The following is a 19384-nucleotide window of genomic DNA, read 5'->3' on the forward strand; positions in this document are numbered from 1 at the left end:
AGTGAGTTGTGGAATGAGATCAAGGACATTATATATGAAGAAAGCAAGAGATCATTAAAAAGAGAGGAGAGAAAGAAAAGACCTAAATGAATGTCAGAAGAAACTCTGAAACTTGCTCTTGAATGTGAGGTAGCTAAAACAAAAGGAAAAAACGATGACATGAAAGAGTTCAACAGAATATTTCAAAGGGTGGCTGGAGAAGACAAAGTATTATGATGACATGTGCAAAGACCTGGAGATAGAAAACTAAAAGGGAAGAAAACGCTCAGCATTTCTCAAGCTGAAAGAACTGAAGAAAAGCTTCAAGCCTCAGGTTGCAATACAGAAAGATTCTACAAGGAAAATCTTATACGACGTGGGAAGCATCAAAAGAAGATAGAGGGAATACACAGAGTCACCGTACCAAAAAGAATTGGTCAATGTTCAACCATTTCAGGAGGTAGCAAATGATCAAGAACTGATGGTACTGAAGGAAGAAGTCCAAGTTGCACTGAAGGCATAGGTGAAAAACAAGGCTCCAGAAGTTGACGAAATACCAATTGAGATGTTTCAACAAATGAATGCAGCACTGGAGGTGTTAACTCATCTAAGCCAAGAAATTTGGAAGACAGTTACCTGGCCAACTGACTGCAAAAGATCCATATTTGTGCCCATTCCAAAAAGAGATGATCTAACAGAATGTGGGAATTATCGAACAGTATCATGAATATCACATGCAGGTAAATTAATATTAAAAAAAATTAATATTACACACAAGTAAATTGGAGGTAATCAAAAGTGGTATCAGCAATACATTGACAGGTAACTGCCAGAAATTTAAGCCAGATTCAGAAGAGAACAAGGAACAAGGGATATCATTGCTGATATGTCAGATGGATCTTGGCTGAATGCAAAGAATACCAGAAAGATATTTACCTGTGTTTTATTGACTATGCAAAGGCATTCGACTGTGCAGATCATAATAAATTATGGATAATGTTGCAAGGAATGGGAATTCTGGAACAATTAATTGTACTCATGAGGGACCTATACATGGATCAAGAGGCAGTCTTTCAAACGGAACTACTGAGTGGTTTAAAATCAGGAAACGTGTGTGTCAAGGTTGTATCCTTTCACATACTAATTCAATCTGTATGCTGAGCAAATAATCTGAGAAGCTGGACTGTATGATTTAGAACGTGGCATCAGGATTGGAGGAAGACTCATTAACAACCTGGGTTATGCAGATGACACAACCTTGCTTGCTGAAAGTGAAGAGGACTTGGAGCATTTATTGGTGAAGATCAAAGGCCATAGCCTTCAGTATGGATTGCACTTCAACATAAAGAAAACAAAAATCCTCACAACTGGACCAATAAGCAACATCCTGATAAATGGAGAAAAGACTGAAGTTGTCAAAGATTTCATTTTACTTGGATCCACAGCAACACCCATGGAAGCAGCAGTCAAGAAATCAAAAGATGCATTGCATTGGGCAAACCTTCTGTAAAAGACCTCTTTAAAGTATTAAGAAGCAAAGATGTCAGTTTGAGGACTAAGTTGCACCTGACCCAAGTCATGGGAAAGCTGAACAATGAATAAGGAAGACCCAAGAAGAATCAATACCTTTGAATTATAGTACTGGTGAAGAATATTGAATATACCATGGACTGCCAGAAGAATGAACAAATCTGTTTTGGAAGAAGTACACCCAGAATGCTCCTTAGAAGGGATTTTGTTGCATACTTTGGATATGTTATCAGGAAGGACCCATCCCTTGAGAAGGACATAATGCTTGGTAAGTAGAGGGTCAGCACAAAAGAGGAAGATGCTCAATGAGATGGATTGACACAGTGGCTGCAACAATAGGCTTAAACAAAGGAATGATTGTTAGGATGGCGCAGGACCAGGCAGTGTTAACGTTTTGTTGAATATAAGGTCACTGTGAGTTGGAACCAACTTGATGACACTTAACAACAACAATATGTAAAGAAGGCAGAAAATTAGCAGAGTTTCTTGAATTATCCTCTTGAAAAGAAAAGAGAAAAAGATGATACAGGCTTTATGCATGCCAGAAACAGGAGAAATTACACTGTGCAACTCCATCAGATCAACATGGTGCTGAGAGAAACTGTTATAGAAACTAGTAAAAAATGGGAACTTATTGACAAAAGAACATATTATAAAGAGGCATAGAGCTTTATTAGTGAGAAAGAAGATTAATTCCAACCAGTAAAGCCGCCATTTCTAATCTGACTGCCGAAAACCAAACCCTTGTGGCAGAGAATGAATATAGCAACAGCAATCACCAACAGAAAGTATAAACCTCTCGAGTAGTTCTGGGACTGCCAGAGAATTGTGATGATGTGACATTTCTGGTTTGAATCATCAGAAAACAAATTCCAGGGAAATATAGCCCTTATATGTATCTTCAGGTATTTGCAAGGTATTGGGGTGGTGCATAGCTTTGGTACCTGAATGTTGAATCTCTTGATCATGTATAACGTTTACCAGCAGGTTTTTCGTTTGTCTGTTTGTTGTTGTTGTTGTTTTTTGTTCATGGTTACATACGGGTGAAAAATTTGATTATTTGTGTGGATATAAAGCATTCCTGGAATATATGACTACCTAGGTTTTCCCATAGGTTGTAATTGTTGTCTACTTTCATTTTCACAGTGTGTGGACAATATACGGTGTAATGGTTTAATGACTATAGTGTTTGAAGAGAATTCCAAAGTAACTGTGCCACATATGATTAAGTAAGTATGATAATCCTTTCCCTTACATTTAATCAAGATCAAATTGTAACATGTATAAAATAAAGTATTGCTTCTGAATAAAATATTGCTTCAGTAGGATTCTGTTTCTTGTTATTTAGAATATTTTTCTTGACAGCGATGTGATAATTCATGTTATGCCGTTACAAATGATAAGGCAATCAACGTGGTTTTTCAGATTCACAGTTTACTTTGTTGACTCATAGCAGAGGAAAATTGTGTTTTCCATAACGCTAAATGTGCCTCCACTCAGGACAACAGCCTATCAAGATTTTCAAATTCAATGTAAAAAATTAAAGTGGTGACTGCCAGATGCAATACTCAGGCTGTGCAGGGTCAGAGGGTTGACAAAGTGGTGGCTGCCTCACTTGGCATCTTGAACCGTATTACCACAGATTTGGCTACAGACATAGTCTCCATTTTGAAGATACCCAACGTGAATCAACTTTCTTTTCCGTGATACCGTCCATGGATACCTGCACATGGATTTGCCTCAGAGGTTGTTTGCCTGTGGCCACCATCCTGTTCCCTATGTGTTTTGTTAATAAGCAAATCCTGTAATTTAAAGCAATCATTAGGGAAACTACATCTTAGAAAGAAATTATATACATAATTATGTGCTAGGGCTCTCTGTACTAGTGCTTTTGTCTCTCCATGTATTTTTTTAAAAATAATTTTAGTTGTGCTTTAAGTGAAAGTTTACGAGTCAGTGTTTCACATAAAAACTTATACACACCTTGCTATGTATTCCCAATTACTCTCCCCTCCATGAGACAGCCCGCTCCCTCCTTGCACTCTCTCTTTTTGTGTCCATTTTGCCAACGTCTAAGCTCCTCTACCCTCCCATCTCCCCTCCAGGCAGGAGATGCCAACAGAATCTCAAGTGTCCACCTGATCCACGTAGCTCACTCCTTACCAGCATCCCTCTCCAACCCATTGTCCAGTCCAATCCATGTCTGAAGAGTTTCTCCATGTATTTTTTGTTTTTATATTCAGAACTTGTTTTTAGATTATTTTGAAACTGACCAAATTGTTCATAATTCATTTCCTTGGTTGTTTGTGATCCAGAGTCTAAGAGCAAAAAAATTTTTTGTTTGTTTTTAGCAGTTCTAGTTTTCAAAAAAATTTATGTGGAACTAAGAATAAGTTTGTCTCCTACGCCTTTGTAGGTGGCTTTTTTGGTGTCTGATTGTTTATGCTAAGGCAATAAAAAACAACTTTAGAACAATATCCTTCCTCTTCTGGTAGGCATTAACTGCAATTAGCATCATCCCAATGGTCTAAGTTTTAAAACAATTATTATTATATCAGCTGAAGGCAGAGTACGTAATACTAGTGCCATAATTACTACAGAAAAATAAAAATTATGAAAGAATGATTTGCTAATGGTATTTTAAATTATTAGTCAAATGTAATAATTGGGAGGGATTACTTTAAAACTCCAGGGCAAAGAATAACATTCGGTTTTCTAGGTTTTTAGCTTAGTATAGTTGTTTTTTATGTAACCAGATTAGTTAAAAATTTATGATGCTAAAATTAAAAATATGAAATTTTAAGTCAAAGTATAGAATATTAAATCAAAAGTTTCAAAGTACAACTTAATTTTTGAGCTTGCATCATTGAGTTAGAGTTTTCTTATTAATTTTCTACCCCAGGATTCTTATTTTAATACTTCACAAAATTACATATATGTATGTAATTTTTTAAAAAGTACTTTCTTAAAAGTTAGACAGCCATCAAAATCCAAGCTGCTTTAGAATTAGGATGTATTAAGTTAGACAGTGTACCCAAGTTATAAGTCCCTATAGTGCAGGACAGTTGTACACCAGCTGTACATACATTTTATAGTCTTTTAAGAAAAATTAATGGTAATAAAAACTTTTGTTTTATGCCTGGCCAGTTATGGCCAATGCCCAAAATCTTCCTTCTGCTGTGATGGCAGTTTTATCCATGTTTAGTCATGTTTGTGCAACCAACTCACATATAAACCAGAACTTCCCTGCCTTTGGATGCGCACAGGGGACACGCCAGGGAGCAGGAGCCACTTTCCCGTGAGGACAGAACCCCATGCTCGGGCTGTAAGGATTTCCAGCTACAGTCAAGCATGTTTTGATGTTCATCTTATGCTAGATGTACTCCCAAGGCAGAGTAAAGTATTGCCTATTTCTTCTATTTTTCCCAGCTTCGGTGAGCCTGGTTCTCCTAATTCAGAGGGGAGAGTATGATTTTGCAATCTCTGTCCCTTCCCACGGAGCCCTGGTGGTGCAGTGGTTAAGAGCATGGCTGCTAACCAAAAAGTTGGCGGTTCGAATCCAGCAAGCTCTCCTTGGAAACCCTATGGAGCAGTTCTTCTCTGTCCTGTAGGGTTGCTATAAGTTGGAATCAACTCGACGGCAACGGGTCCTTTCCCATGGCCCTCTTCATGGTGCCGTCTTAACATAAATGTTGTATTCCTAGCTCCTTGTGCATCTCCCTGACTACAGATCATGAAAATATCACTACATTTTGCAGAATTAAAAGAAAAAAAAATTATCCAGTCTTAATTATGTCTTATTACTGACATGGAATCGCTTTGCAAGTGCTCTCTTCCTTTTAAAACTTACTAATTATTATAGGTGATTAGGGTTTGACGTCTCAGGATTGCTTTTTGAGTGTTTACCAAAAAGGAATTGCCATTGTCATAGGAGACTTAAGAATGGCATTATATCTTTCCAGAGAATCCCTTAGGAAATAAAATGAGATCCTGTTCCGTGGAATAAAAGAAAATTAAATAATTTTGTAATATTTAATTTCTTTTCTTTATTTAAAATGAAAATGTAATCACGATTTTGAGGGACAGTGGAGTAATTAGTTTTATTTTAATTTTATCTTGGCCACAATATGTTATTATTGTTATTTTTTCCTGTGTTTTGATTGAACTGATTATAGTCAAAACATGCAAAGCTCAAATCCACAATTAGGATGTTCAGTCATGACATTTATTATATTGAAACATCCCTTTAAATGGTGTCTAAACTTGTTTTACATTTTATGTGTATAGTCTAAAGCTTGTTTTGACATCAACTTTCTTAGAAAATAGAGATTTCCTGTGGGGAAATGGGGAAAACATGATTCCCTCATTCAGACTTCCATACTGTCTGATATATTCATGGAATTTTCTAAGGTATTTTTAATCTATTCATTTTACAAATGAGAAAATTAAGAACCAGAAGAGTCAACTTGGCTGAAGGTCACATAGTGAGTGATAGAAAGAGCCATGCCATTTTCAAGAATCTCAAAAAATGCACTTGTATATTTCGGAGATCAGTAATGGGACTGAAAATAACAGGCCACGCTTAGCGGTTCCCCGGCAGGGGTAAGCTGCTCATTTAAAATGCTCTTTCAGGCCTGCAAATGAAGTACTTTCGCTGGCACTGAACATACTTTGGGCTGGGAAATTTCCAAGAGCATGCTAAGAAAGCTATTGATTCCTTTTTATCCAAAAGAAAAGAAATATATAATTTAAAATCCCTCCAAGCGCTGAAAGGGCTAATTACGGACACTCAACAACAGGCCACTAGTGCTTAGCAAGCAGCCTCCTTGCTGGAAATCATTGGCCCTGTAGCTCTTCCTTTAACCACACGGTGAAACTCAGGACTTCACCTCATTGATTGCCCGTCTGACTGAGATGCTACAGTGAAGGGGAACAAGGGATCTTGGAAGGGAAAGCGAAGGCCACAGGCAGTCCTGGCGAAGGTTGAGCAATTCTTTGAGCTTCATGTGGCCTCAGCCTCTGCTCACAAGCCTTTCCTCTTACAAGTTTTTCTCCTTTGCCATCCTCTTTTACCCTCAGTAACAGATGTGCTCCACTGGCTGAGGATTCTGAGCGTGCAGCCAAGTACTCCCCCAGCCTGTGCGCATCTGCCAGCCCGTCTGCATCTTCCTCCCAGTTTGGTTATCCACCTGGAGAGGGTGCCCCAGGCTCCTAGTGGAGCTGCCTCAGGATGATGGGTTGGGAAGTCAAACAGGTGGTTTTAAAGAATCATAAAGCAGAGTATTGCAGGGTGGTGGTGGTGGGTGCCTGTTCAAGCAGAATCTCAGGAAGGGTTCACGCCTATATTTCACCTACTCTTTTTTAAGCTCACTTCTGATATTCCGATTTGGGTTTGATTTAAGGGCATAGCAATGCTCTTTCCTCTTCCTAAATAAACCATAGGGCTTATGACTTCACTTCCCTCATAAAAATGTGATTGAACTAAAGAGAAGGAATCCGCAAAGTGAAACCAATCATTATTACTTCCCGTACAATTAATTTTGGCCTTTTTTATGGTGGATACTATAATGAGAAACCTGGTGGTGCAGTGGTTAAGAGCTTGGCTGCTAACCAGCAGGTTGGCAGTTCGAATCCACCAGCCGCTCTTTGGAAACCCTATGGGACAGTTGAACTTCGATGGCAACAGGTTTGGTTTTGATATACTATCATGGCATAATTTTCAAATAGACCCACCTTGTTGTATATATCTGTATACAATATAAATGTAAAAAAAAAAAAAAAATTTTATTTTTTATTTGTCCATCTCTTATAAAATGCAATGCACAGTCCATACACAAGTGTTTGTTTACTAATACTGAAATACTCAGTGACTAAAGAGGAAGCCTCATTCTGGTTTGGTTATCATGTTCCTGCCTGCTTTGCATGTAGGTCTGATGCCCGACTACATAAAGATGACACTGACATTTGCTTCAGTAAAACACTGAACTCCTGCAAGGTTCCCCAGATCCGTTATGCCAGCGTGGAGCGCCTCTTGGAGCGGCTGACAGACTTGAGGTTTCTCAGTATAGATTTCCTCAACACTTTTCTGCACACCTACCGGATTTTCACTACAGCAGCTGTGGTGCTGGCGAAGCTTTCTGACATATACAAGAGGCCTTTCACCTCCATCCCCGTGAGGTATGTCTGGGATTTGCCTGTGTCACCATGCAGATGGGTCTCGTCTTACCTGTGGACTTACCATGCCCCACCCATGGAAGATTGGAAGTTGAGGCCACAGGTAGTTCTTGAGGTGACAAGTTGAGAAGCCTGAAGTCTCCAAAAGGCGTTTGCTTGCTCTGTGATTATTTGTAGGTTAACTCTATTGTTTCGGGCTTATTTATTTATTTATTTTTTAACAACTGAGTAGACTAGTACTTTTTAAATTTAAATATACATTCAGTAAGAATTACCTGGGCCTCTTATTAAATTATAAAAAATAGGTCTTGTTAAATTCAGCAGTCTTGGGCCCGAGTTCTGCATTTCTAACAAGTTCCTGGTTGCTTTTTAGACCACAGTTTAGTTTAGTAGCAAGGAATTAGACAATATTTGAAAAGTGTCTGGTGTTCCTTTGGCAGGGACATGGTATATATGTAGCACTTGTTGTTGTTAGCTGCTGTCATGTCCATCTCTTGACTCATGGGTTCCCCATGCACAATGGAACAAAACACTGCTCAGCCCTGCACCGTTCCCATGATCAGTTGGGAATCGGACCATTGTGATCCATAGGGTTTTCATCTGCTGATTTTCAGAAGTAGATCACCAGGCCTTTCTTCCTTGTTCATCTTAGTCTGGAAGCACCACTGAAACCTGTTCAGCATAACAGCAACATGCAAGCTGCCACTGACAGACAAGTGGCCAGAAATCGAACCCCAGTCTCCAGCATGGCAAGGATTCTACCATTGAACCATCACTGCCCCCATTAACACATGTAGCATTTAGACAGGAAAATCCAGCAACGTTAAGTGCCATTATATTGTGGCCTTTCAATACAGGGAGCATGTCCTTGAAGGACATTGTGGAAGTCATTTTCACTTGGCTACAATCTGTTAATAGGTTTTGCTCTTACTTTTAGGTCATTGGAATTGTTTTTTGCTACCAGCCAGAACAACAGAGGTGAACACTTGGTGGATGGAAAATCCCCACGTCTGTGTCGCAAATTCTCTTCTCCACCACCACTAGCTGTGTCTAGAACCTCCTCTCCTGTGAGAGCCAGAAAGCTGTCCTTGACTTCTCCCTTGAACTCAAAGATAGGAGCATTGGACCTGACCACTTCCTCGGCATCCAGCAGTCCTACCACCACGCATAGCCCTGCTGCGTCCCCACCGCCACACACTGGTAAAGTACCGTTGGATCTTAGCAGAAGCCTTTCTTCTCCAGAACAAAGCCCGGGATCTGTAAAAGAGAATGTAGATAACCCCCGCGTGGACCTGTGTAACAAGCTAAAACGAAGTATTCAAAGAGGTATTATCCAGCTGCCACACCCCGCATTTACTGGCCACCTACTTCCCTACCATTCCTTCTGGAACCCCAGCTCCCTTTCTTTGTAACTTTCCTACACCTGTTTAGAAAGTAGAATGGATACGTTGGCTAGTCAGAAGAGAAAATTCGTGAGTTCCCTCTAGCCCCTGTAGAATCAAGGGCAAGGTTAGCTGTTCTTATGCCTTCTACAGTAAAGCTAATTGCAGTCAGTTCTGTTTTGAAGAATAGTATATTTAAACAGTATTACTACAAGGTTCTTCTTGGAACTTGGTCAAGGCTGGTTGGCTAAAGATGCTTTGCATAGGGTACCCTCATCCATAAGCTCATGCCTCAGAGCGTTTTCTTCCTCCAGTGTCCACTCTAAGCATCTGTCCTGCTTGCAGCCTTCCCTCTGCTGAGGATGACCTTGCTTGAAAGCATTAAGATAGGTTCTTTAGTTTAGTTACCAAGGCAACACTCCATGTTACAACAGAGATATAAAGAGAAAAATGAATTTGGGGTCAGTGTTTGTTCTCCATGCTGCAGCCAGGATTGTTTTTTTAAAATGTCAATCAGATCACATCATTTCCTGCTTATTTTCTCTAATGACTTCCCATCACACTTAAAGTATATCCTCCATCCCAAGGTCTTCAAAGCGCTCTGGTACTTAGATCCCATCTGCCTCTCCAGTCCCTCTCTTAACCACATTCCGTCATCTACTAAGCTCATCAAGTTGGTTTCCTTTTTGTTTCTCAGAAACACCAGGGTCGTTCCTGCCTCAGGGCCTTTGCATTTGTTCTTCCCTCTGCCTAGACAACCTTTCCCCATGTAAGCTCCATGAGATCAGCAACCTTTTCTGTCTTGTTCATCTCTGAAACCTCAGTGCCTAGGGTGGTGCCTGGCAGGTAGTTAATGTTTGTTAAGTGAATGAATCAAGCACAACACTCAGTGAACTAATTGAAGGTCCTCTGGCACATCACTTTACCTTCCTCAGTTTCATTGAGTGGGCAGGTTGGAAGAGGTGAACCTTGTTGCTTTTCAAGTCCAATGATCTGTGATGAAAGCAAAATGGCTTCACAGCCAAATTATCAAGTACCTTAAAAAAAATTTTTTTTTCTCTATAATGGATAATATAATCAGAATTGGGCAATAAATAAGATAAAGTGCCCACATTTCAAGGAGGGTCACCCAGGTGGAAGCATAGACCCTCACGTTTCTACCTCCTTGAAGTTTCCATGTACTTTCTAGGTTAAAAAATAGATCACTTAAATAAGTTTCCTGAGTGAAGTACTTAATGGAATTTAACTGGAGTGATTGTCATCGTCAAAAGCAGCACCCTGTTTAACAAGAAATTCTTTAAATTGATAAGTTAGCAACTAAAGAGGAGGAAATGGGGAAGATGATTAAAAAGTCATTAGAATAAGCTTCAGCAGAATCATGATGGATTTTTCTCTGGAATAATGAGGCAGTGCCCCAGCTGATAAGTGCATCTGGGGTTCGGTCCTCCCTGGAGGAAGTGACTTAGAGAAGCTTATCTGGAATCCGCCCTCTGGGACGGGGTGGCCTGTGAAGTACAAGCATTAGCTAGAAAACAAGAAGTTCTTGTCTCCCATGGTTAATAGGAGAGGACAAATCTGGGGATCAATCTGGATTCTTAGATTATTTTGAGTTAGGAGAGCTTTAGGAACAAGGATTTTAGTGTCTCCAAGGCTTTGATTTGCTTGCTTCTGAGCCTGGGATGGGAACACAGTCAGGCCTGTTCAAGAGTTGTTGAATGAGCATCTTCTCTGTGCAGGGCACTGTGCTCAGTGCTTCAGGGGACATAAAGGCAAATAAGATGGTGTCCTTTCCTGTTATAGCCTACTTATGTGGTTAAGATAGACAAAAAGCAATTATAAGGGCAGGAGGACTCTGGTATAAGAGGTACAGACAGAGTGTTCTGGAAGGTGAAAAGTAGTGGAAGTCATATCTCATTGAGCCAAATCAAAGTGTCATTTGGCACAGGCCAAGAGGAATGGATCAGTGGGTTAGTGACCCCAGTGGTGAAAGCAGTTTCCAAGAGCAGGAGACAGTCTTTGTCCAGTTTTGAAGCCACGGGCAGCTCTATAGAGCACACCTTGTTACTAGTCTTCTTAGGGCTTTCTAGCACCAGGTAAGCTTAAAAAAAAAGTCAAAAAAACTCTCCTAAGGAATCTTTCTTTTTTTTTTGGAGTTTTTCCTGAGACTGCATTTTAACTTGGCTAAAGCCTAATTAAAGTGTTGTTACCTAATTAAGTGTTGTTTTTACCTGTCATTGAGGCTGCCCCTGGCTCATAGTGACCCCAAGCACAATGGAAAAAAACACTTCTCAGCCCTGTGCCATCCTCATGATCAGTTGTGGGTAAGGCCCCTGTGATCCACAGGGGTTTCTTTGGCTAATTTCAGGAGCAGATTGCCAGACCTTTCTTCCTAGTCAGTCTTAGGCTGGAAGCTCTGTTGAAACCTGTTCACCATCACAGCAACATGCAAGCCTCTACTGACAGGCGAGCGGTAGCTGCACATGAGGTTTGTTGGCCAGGAATCAAATCAGGGTCTCCCACATGGAAGGCAAAAATTATACCACTTAACCACCATTGCCACCAAAGCCTAGTAGTGTGGAATATTTTTTTCTTTAATAAGAAGGCAAGAGTAAAATCTGTTCCTTCCGACATTACAGCAGTCTAAACGTGTCATTGTTCTGTTGGTGTCGTTGTTAGTTGCTGCTGAGTCAATTCAACTCATGGTTCTAGAGGTCCCCACTCAAGCTACCCCACTGCTCACCATAATTAATTTTTTCATTTCTGGCATGGGGAGTGTTCCACATCGTTCGCCAGGTTCTCTAGCTCTGGGTCTTCAAAGCCAAAGCCCAGAGTGTATAGTGATAGGTGATGTCCAGTACCATGTCGTGTCATAAAACCTGCATCGGCTACCATCTGAGATGGAGGTGTGGTCGCTGTGGTGGGAACCAGTAAGTTTTTCCTGAAGAAATTAGCTGGAATAAGGAAAGACTGAGGGAGACCAAGGGAATGAGGTCTGGATCAAGTGTCCAGGGAAGGACACTGACAAAGACCTGTCATTGGAGATGTTGGACAAAGGTGGAATCATGGTGGACACAGAGGCAGCTGGAGAACCTTGTCGTATAATAGCATTGATCGTTTATGGCCTGGGAACAGCAGATGGAGAGAACTTTGAATAAAAGTATGGCAGAAATCTTAGGTTCTCTCTTACACTAGAGAATTAGCTAAACTTGAGGGTTTAATCTATCTGTTTCTCACTGAGTTTCCTCTAAAACATATGACTTAGAGTTAGATTCCAGTGCCAAGAGTTTATACATTTTCTGCTTTTCACTTCAGGATAAAACTGCACACAATCTTACTGCATAGCACCAGCCAAAGATCTCTCTCACACTGTCTAGCTAGGCAGTGTCAGAGCATGTTATTTGAAAAATGCCAGTGACCTTTGTCCGTCTTTATTGTCATTGCAATTATAATGCCAGTCTTGCAATATTTTTCTGGCCAGAGAACTTAAAATGAAGTGAAGGGAATGTAGAGAAATAGGAAATATTTCTCAAAAGGAGTGAGATTATGAACTTCTTAGGGAAAGATTTTATTGTTGTTAGCTACTGTCGAGTCAGCCCCTAACTCATGGGGACCACATGTGCAACAGAACAAAATGCTGCCGGTCCTGAGGCATCCCCATCATCAGGTGCAGATCAGACTGTATTCACTGGCTGATTTCCAGAAGTAGATGGCCAGGCCTTTCTCCCAGGCTGTCTTAGTCTGGATGCTCTGCTGAAACCTGTTCATCACAGCAATACACAAGCCTCCACCGACAGATGGGTGGCGGCTGTACATGGGGAGCATTGGCCAGGAAGAGGATTTGTGTCGCCTGCATGGAAGAAAAACAATGGAATTTCATTTCCCTCCAACCTGGTCCCCAAATTTGTACCAGGCTCACCAGCATTCACTACAGTGCCCTTCTCTCTTCCTACCAGGAAGTCCCCACCTGCTGCTACCCTGGGTGCTTTTAAAAAGTGCAAGTATTAGCCTGACTCAGATGCATCCAGATTCCATCTAACAGGGTTTTCAATGAAAATAAAACCAACAGCAATCAATGTTCACTTAGGCCATGGTTGTACAACTTAGCTCAGCTTTGCCGATATTACTGGTATCTGTGTCTGTGTTCTTAGTTTGAAAATTGTCTGCCTGTGGGCTGAAAGTGCTCCTGATTTTAGCATTTGTTTGGAGCCCACATCTGCCCACTCCTGCAAGCAAAGCTGTTTGCATGGAACTTGATCAAAAGTGAACATGCCAGGAGGAAATGCTGTGTCTCCTCACCAGCCAGGCGTGGTTTTTCTCCTTTATGTAGGTACCTATTAGCTGACAGTGTTAGTCTTACTTGCCTGTTCTTTCGGTGGATATTCTGGTCTTGTCCAGCTCTCTCACTGGAAAGGTTTTCGGTTCAATGTAATTGCTGACTAATGAATTCATTTGCCTCAGATGAATGAATGGCTGAATCAAACCAAAGAAATGTATTTGATATTCTGCTTGCTCTTTGCAGAGCAGATGCCTTCCATTACTGAATTTTGAGGAAGTTATTTAGAAAATAATAAAACTAACAGCTAAGCACTGGTATTTTGTCTGCATCTTGCCTCACTGCCAATTTTACTGTAATTATGTCATTCAAGGAAAGATTCTAACCATTTTCCTTCCGTGGCCCCTTTGTGTTTCAAAATAGCGGAACTGTGGCCACATTTCTAAGAGTAAATCACATGTGAATGTAAAAATGGCTTTATATGAAGTCATTAGGGATTTTGTTAAGTTTGTTGATTGAAATTTCAAATAGGTTGGCAAAGGGAGTCAGTTGTGAGTAGTTCTGCTGAAAGGGTAATGTAAAATTAGCCAAAGCGACACCAAACTTTTACCAGTGGGAGTTAATGGAAGAATTTTTGGAAATTTCTGAAATTCTTTTAGTGCCTCTCCTTGAAATGACGAAGACAAAGTTGCAGTTTTACCTGATGATTAAGCCAGTGGGCTGTTGTTAGTTGTTGAGTTGATTCTACCTCATGGCAGTCCCATGTTTGCAGAATGGAACTGCTCCACAGGGTATTCAAGGCTATGACCTTTTGGAAGCAGATTGCCAGGCCTTTTTTTTCGAGGTACCTATGTATGGGTGGGTTCAAACTGCCAACCTTTCGGTTAGTAGTCCCTTGCTAACCATTTATGCCACCCAAGACTGTGGGAGGAATATGGAAATGTCATCAGTAATAGCCTAAATATGACCTTGGAATGAGGTGTCTTTTATTCTTGGGAAGTTAGTTGCAGTGAAGAGGCCAAAATTATCTTAAACCTTCTCAACAGTTCATTGTCAAAATTTCCACTTACTTCCTGCTGATATTTAGCTCTAGAGCAGGGTTATCCAACTGAACTTTCTGGGAGGATGGAAATGCTTTACAATCTGTGCTGTCCAATACTGTAGTCACTAAGCACATGTGGCTACCAAGCGCTTGAAATGTGGCTAGTTCAAGTGAGGAACTGAAATATTAATTTAACTTTAGTCCCTGAAGAAAGATATCATGCTTGGTAAAGTAGAAGGTCAGCAGAAAAGAGGAAGACCCTCAATGAGATGGATTGACACAGTGACTGCAACAATGGGCTCCAACATAGCAACAATTTTGAGGAGGCACAGTATAGGGCAGTGTATTCTATTGTAGACAGGGTTGCTATGAATTGGAACCAACTCAGTGGCACCTAACAGCAACACTTTAAGTTTAAATTTTTCATAGCCACATTTGGCTAGCGCTACCATTTTGAACAGTGTGGCTCTAGATCTCTAGATCTAGGGGTCTTAGAGCTTCTTTGGGGACCACATTAGTAGAGATCCAGACTTTGATTGGCTTAAGGGAGCAACCCAAGCAAAGAACTAGTGAAGTCTCAATTTTGATCCCAGCCTGATTTACAATCTGGGGAAGTTCCCCTTTCCCTACCCCATTCTGGAGGGCAGAAGCCCACTGCATACTCCACATTCTCTTCAACATCTCCTGCTGTATTGGACAGAGAACTGGGCAGGGAGAGCCAGGGTCAACCGGATCAGCAGGGTTGGCAAGCAGGGTTAGAAAATCCATATTTAGATTTAGTGTTATTAGCATTCTGCCAAGAGGAATGAATTGATTTCATATTAATGCCCTTTAAAAATGTAGATTAATATGAAATGCTTGTTATCCACAATAAACTTTTCTGTTTCTATGCATGATACCGACAAGAAGCTCTTGAATTAAAACTCATGATGTTTTAAAGCAGCAGTCCTGGAGTCGGCACCAGTGGACCGAGCAGGAATGGAAAGCTCCCCAGCTGCAGATGCTGCAGAACTGTCACCCTGCAGATCCCCCTCAACTCCTAGGCACCTCCGCTATCGCCAGCCTGGAGGTGAGAACTCAGAAAGGGACTTAGAAAAATCAAAGTGAGAAATGATTTCTAATTCCTTGGTATTTCCTTTGCCTCCCTATATTTAGTCTCAGTTGTGAAAATTAATCATAAGCAAATAATATTACTGTCGGACAGAGTGATGGAAAAACTAAGTGATTAGAGACTGTATCGTCAGAATCACCGATATTTATTTGGGCCCTTTGCTGCATTGCAGTTCAGGTGGAGTAACATGACTCAAGAGGCTTGTCCTTAGATGATTGCTAGATGAAGAATCTCAGTGCTGTTTTTACCAAAATGTTCCCAGACTCTGATACCTTACTATATATCCCAGTGTATTCTGTATTAAGTATGCTTGTCTGGGATACCCCAATTTCAGGGGATCTTATTAATAATGGAGCCCTACTGGCACAGTGGTTAAGAGCTATAGCTGCTAACCAAAAGGTCAGCAGTTCGAATCCACCAGCTACTCCTTGGAAACCCTATGGGGCGGTTCTACTCTGTCCTGTATCGTGACTTGTGAGTTTGGTTTTTTTGGGAGTATGGGACCCCAGTCATCATAATTGCTGATGGCAGAAACTGGTATACTTTTTCCTCTCCTTTGTTATGAAAATTGTAAAGGACTACCCATAATTTGTTTTAGAACATATCACACTTTCTCCAATTGGATGGAAAACCGTCAGAGCAAAATAAAATAACAATTGTCTTTGAAGTGTTTCTTTTTGTCTCCATAAGCCAATGATTTCAAGTCAGAAGGGAAAATCATACAATTATGAAATCAAATTCACCCCAAGTAAAATGCAAAGGTATTTTTTGACTGTTATACTCACACGTTCAAGTAAGTCAGGTCAGCAAAATATATGAAGTAGAGTGCATGGCTCCCAATGGTCATTCATGTGTGGCCTTAGCCACTTGATGGTAGCTGCAGCCATTTCCATCAGCTTGAGAGCAGCTAGCTTGGGTCAGGCTGTGGACAGAGAATTTGCCTTGATGGATATTAACTGTTTAGGAATTAGATTGATTTCAGATTCCTGTGTTAGGGGCCAACCTGCCATTTGGTTTGTTCTGATAAATGGAGGTGTCTAGCTTGTCATAGCATGACGATTGAATTAGCCAAATCTCTCTCCAGGCCCTGGCACCTTCCTTGACTACTGTCATGTGGGGCATACCTCTTTGAGTTCATCGTAGCCTGGAAAATTTGGGGGCCAGGATCCATGGAAGCAAAATGCTGCTTAAGCAAGAGTGAACTTCTGTTCACTCGGTTACTATAACTCAGGCTCTGCTTTATAGTCTCTGAACACTTTTCATGTGTTTATATTCCTATGTAAGTTTTTTAATTTATATAAGGATTATTTGGAAATCCTGTGGTGGATTAGCTAAATCCTTTGTTTCTTCCTTGGTATGACTAAATCACAGAGACAAAGGAACACAGGAAGGAGGTTGAAATCAGTGGTTATATGCAGAGTCCAAACTGGGACAGCATCATACATTATCTGACTGTCTAACTGAAATTTTGCCTGTTCATCTGTCTACTTGCCATTTTGTTCCAGGAGTATTTTAGGACTACTGCATAAGGACAGTGTAGAGCTGTGGCATGCTTTCACACATGGGCACCTTAAGCAGCTCTTTGCTGTCTCCTTTATTTATCTTAAGCATGACGCATGACTTAGGGGCAAGCTAATACAAACCGTTCAGGCCAGAATCACGGTGGACTGTTTGCGTTAAAGGCCTAAGTGAGAATAAACAGTGAGGTTGGCATCAGCGTCTCAAATACTGTGTGTAAAACACAGCCTGAGGAGTAAAAGGGATGGTGAAAGGTTGCTCAGTGTAGCCTTTGGATTTTAGAAGGGCCACTCTTAACCCTTTCCCATCTTTGAAAGTGCTCTGAGAGGAAAATTCTATCAGCAACTTATACAGAAGTAAAACAAAAAAAATTTCTTTATTGAGCTATAATTCACGTACCATAAAACTTACCCTTTTAAGTTTTTTTTTTAATATATCCACAAAGTAGTGTGACCATCACCACGGTCTAATTCTAGAATATTTTCATTACCCTCAAAAGAAACCCTGTACCCATTAACAGAAGCTCCCCATTTTCATCTCCCCTACTTCTACTCCTTCCCTCCCCACCCCCCACCCCAGCCCTGGCAACCACTAATCCACTTTCTGTCTCTGTGGATTTGTCTGTTCTAGACATTTCATATAAATGGAATCATGCCATATGTGGCCTTTTGTGTCTGGCTTCTTTCACTTAGCATAATGTTTTAAAGGTCCATTTATGTTGTAGCATGTATCAGTACTTCATTCTCTTTTATGACTGAGTAATATTCCATTGTATGGGTATACCACTCTGGTTTACCCATTTATCAGCTCTTTTCACTTTTTGGCTATTGTGAATAATGCTGCTATGAACATTCGTGTTTTCCCTGTTCTTGGGGACAGAGTAGAGTTGCCGATGAAGAATCTTGTTATTTGCCTGTTAACAGGGACCATACAGGACATATAGCTCAAGCCTTCTTCCAATGCAGAAAAGAAAATGAGAATTTTAATCACAGAATATTATCCACTGACCTCACCATTCTATTTTCTTTTTTAAAAAACCAGGACAGACTGCTGACAATGCTCACTGTTCTGTCTCACCTGCCTCTGCTTTTGCGATCGCCACAGCTGCAGCAGGACACGGGAGTCCACCAGGTGAGTGGGAGAAGCAGCTACGTGCAGACGCAGGATGATTTGTGTTAAAGCGGGGCTCCTTGACTGCCAGGGTTTTGCTGGTGCACTGGGCAGCTTATTAAGAACGCAGATTCCCAATTCCCATTCCAAGTCAGTGTGTCTGGATGGGGTGAGACTTTTTTAAATAAGATGACTCTCACACAATGATCTGTGGGTTGCATTTTTGAAAATTCTGTATCAGAGAAGGATGTGTTATTTTGGTTTTTTTTTGCTTTATGGAGTTCTTTAATCTTTTTAGCCAAATTACTGGGGATGCGTGTTTCCATTTTGACTGAGTACCTTGCTAAGAGCATATGCTAGGTGGGAGGAAGGGCTTGTAGGGGGAGGAGAGAAGGGAGAACTATTGCTTTAGCTGACTCGTAATTTCCAGTGGCTCCACAATGCTTTCTGAGTTGCTGCCAGTTAGTTTTCAGTGAAAAGGGAAGTATTTAAAATAAAAGCACGGTGTTCTGGTAAATGGAAATTACATTAATGAACATTTGTCCTCTTCTCTCACATGCAAGGAGGACATTAGGTTAATATAAATCAGTAAGTAGCTTACATAGCCTTGTTGCTGTGAGGGTGTTCACCTGTACTAACCCTATGGGTTCCGATCATCATGACTTGTAGAGTCGCGTGTGATGTGTATTTTGTTGCTTAGTCATTGTTCACCCCACAAAGGCATCAATTTCCAAAGCCTATGAACCTGTATTGACAATAGTAGCCAGTAGGTACTACCTGTGTGAATTCTTTCTAAGTTGAAGTAAGAACAAAAAAAAAGGGAGACATTTTATAGTGAGCAGGAACTACTATAGTAATTACACATATTCCACTTGAATGGAAATCATTGCAGATTGACCACCTTCCACTTCTTCAACATTTTGCCATAAATAGTGCATTCGATGTGATCAGGCAAATTGGGTGTTCTCCCCCTCCCAAAATATTCCTAAAACCTTCCCAAAAATTCCCATCAGCCTAACATCAAATGGCCTGTAATGGTAATAATATTGATGCCTTGTCAACCCAGTTGACTTGTGTTATTGACTGCCTTCTCTATTAGTGGATATTTTGTGTGTGTGTATAGTGAGATAATGAAGAATCTTTGCTGTGTTTCAGAAGGGTTGGTTGTAGATTGTGATTCCCTAAGACCTTCTCCTGTGTTCCATTCTCACTCACAAATGGTCTTTGGAAAAAGTGAAATACAAGTGCTTCCTCACAGGTGTCAT

At 40.7% G+C, this 19384-nt stretch overlaps 1 protein-coding gene across 5 annotated transcripts in view; it reads left to right on the plus strand.

Moving 5' to 3' along the window:
- The window catches only part of RASGRF2 (Ras protein specific guanine nucleotide releasing factor 2), a 287549-nt gene that overhangs the window by 146822 nt on the left and 121343 nt on the right, over window positions 1–19384 (plus strand). For 2 of the 5 annotated variants that reach the window (XM_049866653.1, XM_049866693.1), the window contains exons 13-17: window positions 2656–2738; window positions 7438–7686; window positions 8621–9009; window positions 15321–15449; window positions 18051–18140. In XM_049866653.1, the coding sequence (XP_049722610.1) occupies window positions 2656–2738; window positions 7438–7686; window positions 8621–9009; window positions 15321–15449; window positions 18051–18140 (940 nt within the window). The remainder of the gene's footprint in view (window positions 1–2655; window positions 2739–7437; window positions 7687–8620; window positions 9010–15320; window positions 15450–18050; window positions 18141–19384) is intronic. The other 3 variants (XM_049866663.1, XM_049866673.1, XM_049866683.1) reach the window with 3 other exon arrangements.

Source organism: Elephas maximus, chromosome 2 (assembly GCF_024166365.1).
Source record: "Elephas maximus indicus isolate mEleMax1 chromosome 2, mEleMax1 primary haplotype, whole genome shotgun sequence".
Classification (NCBI taxonomy): Eukaryota; Metazoa; Chordata; class Mammalia; order Proboscidea; family Elephantidae; genus Elephas; species Elephas maximus.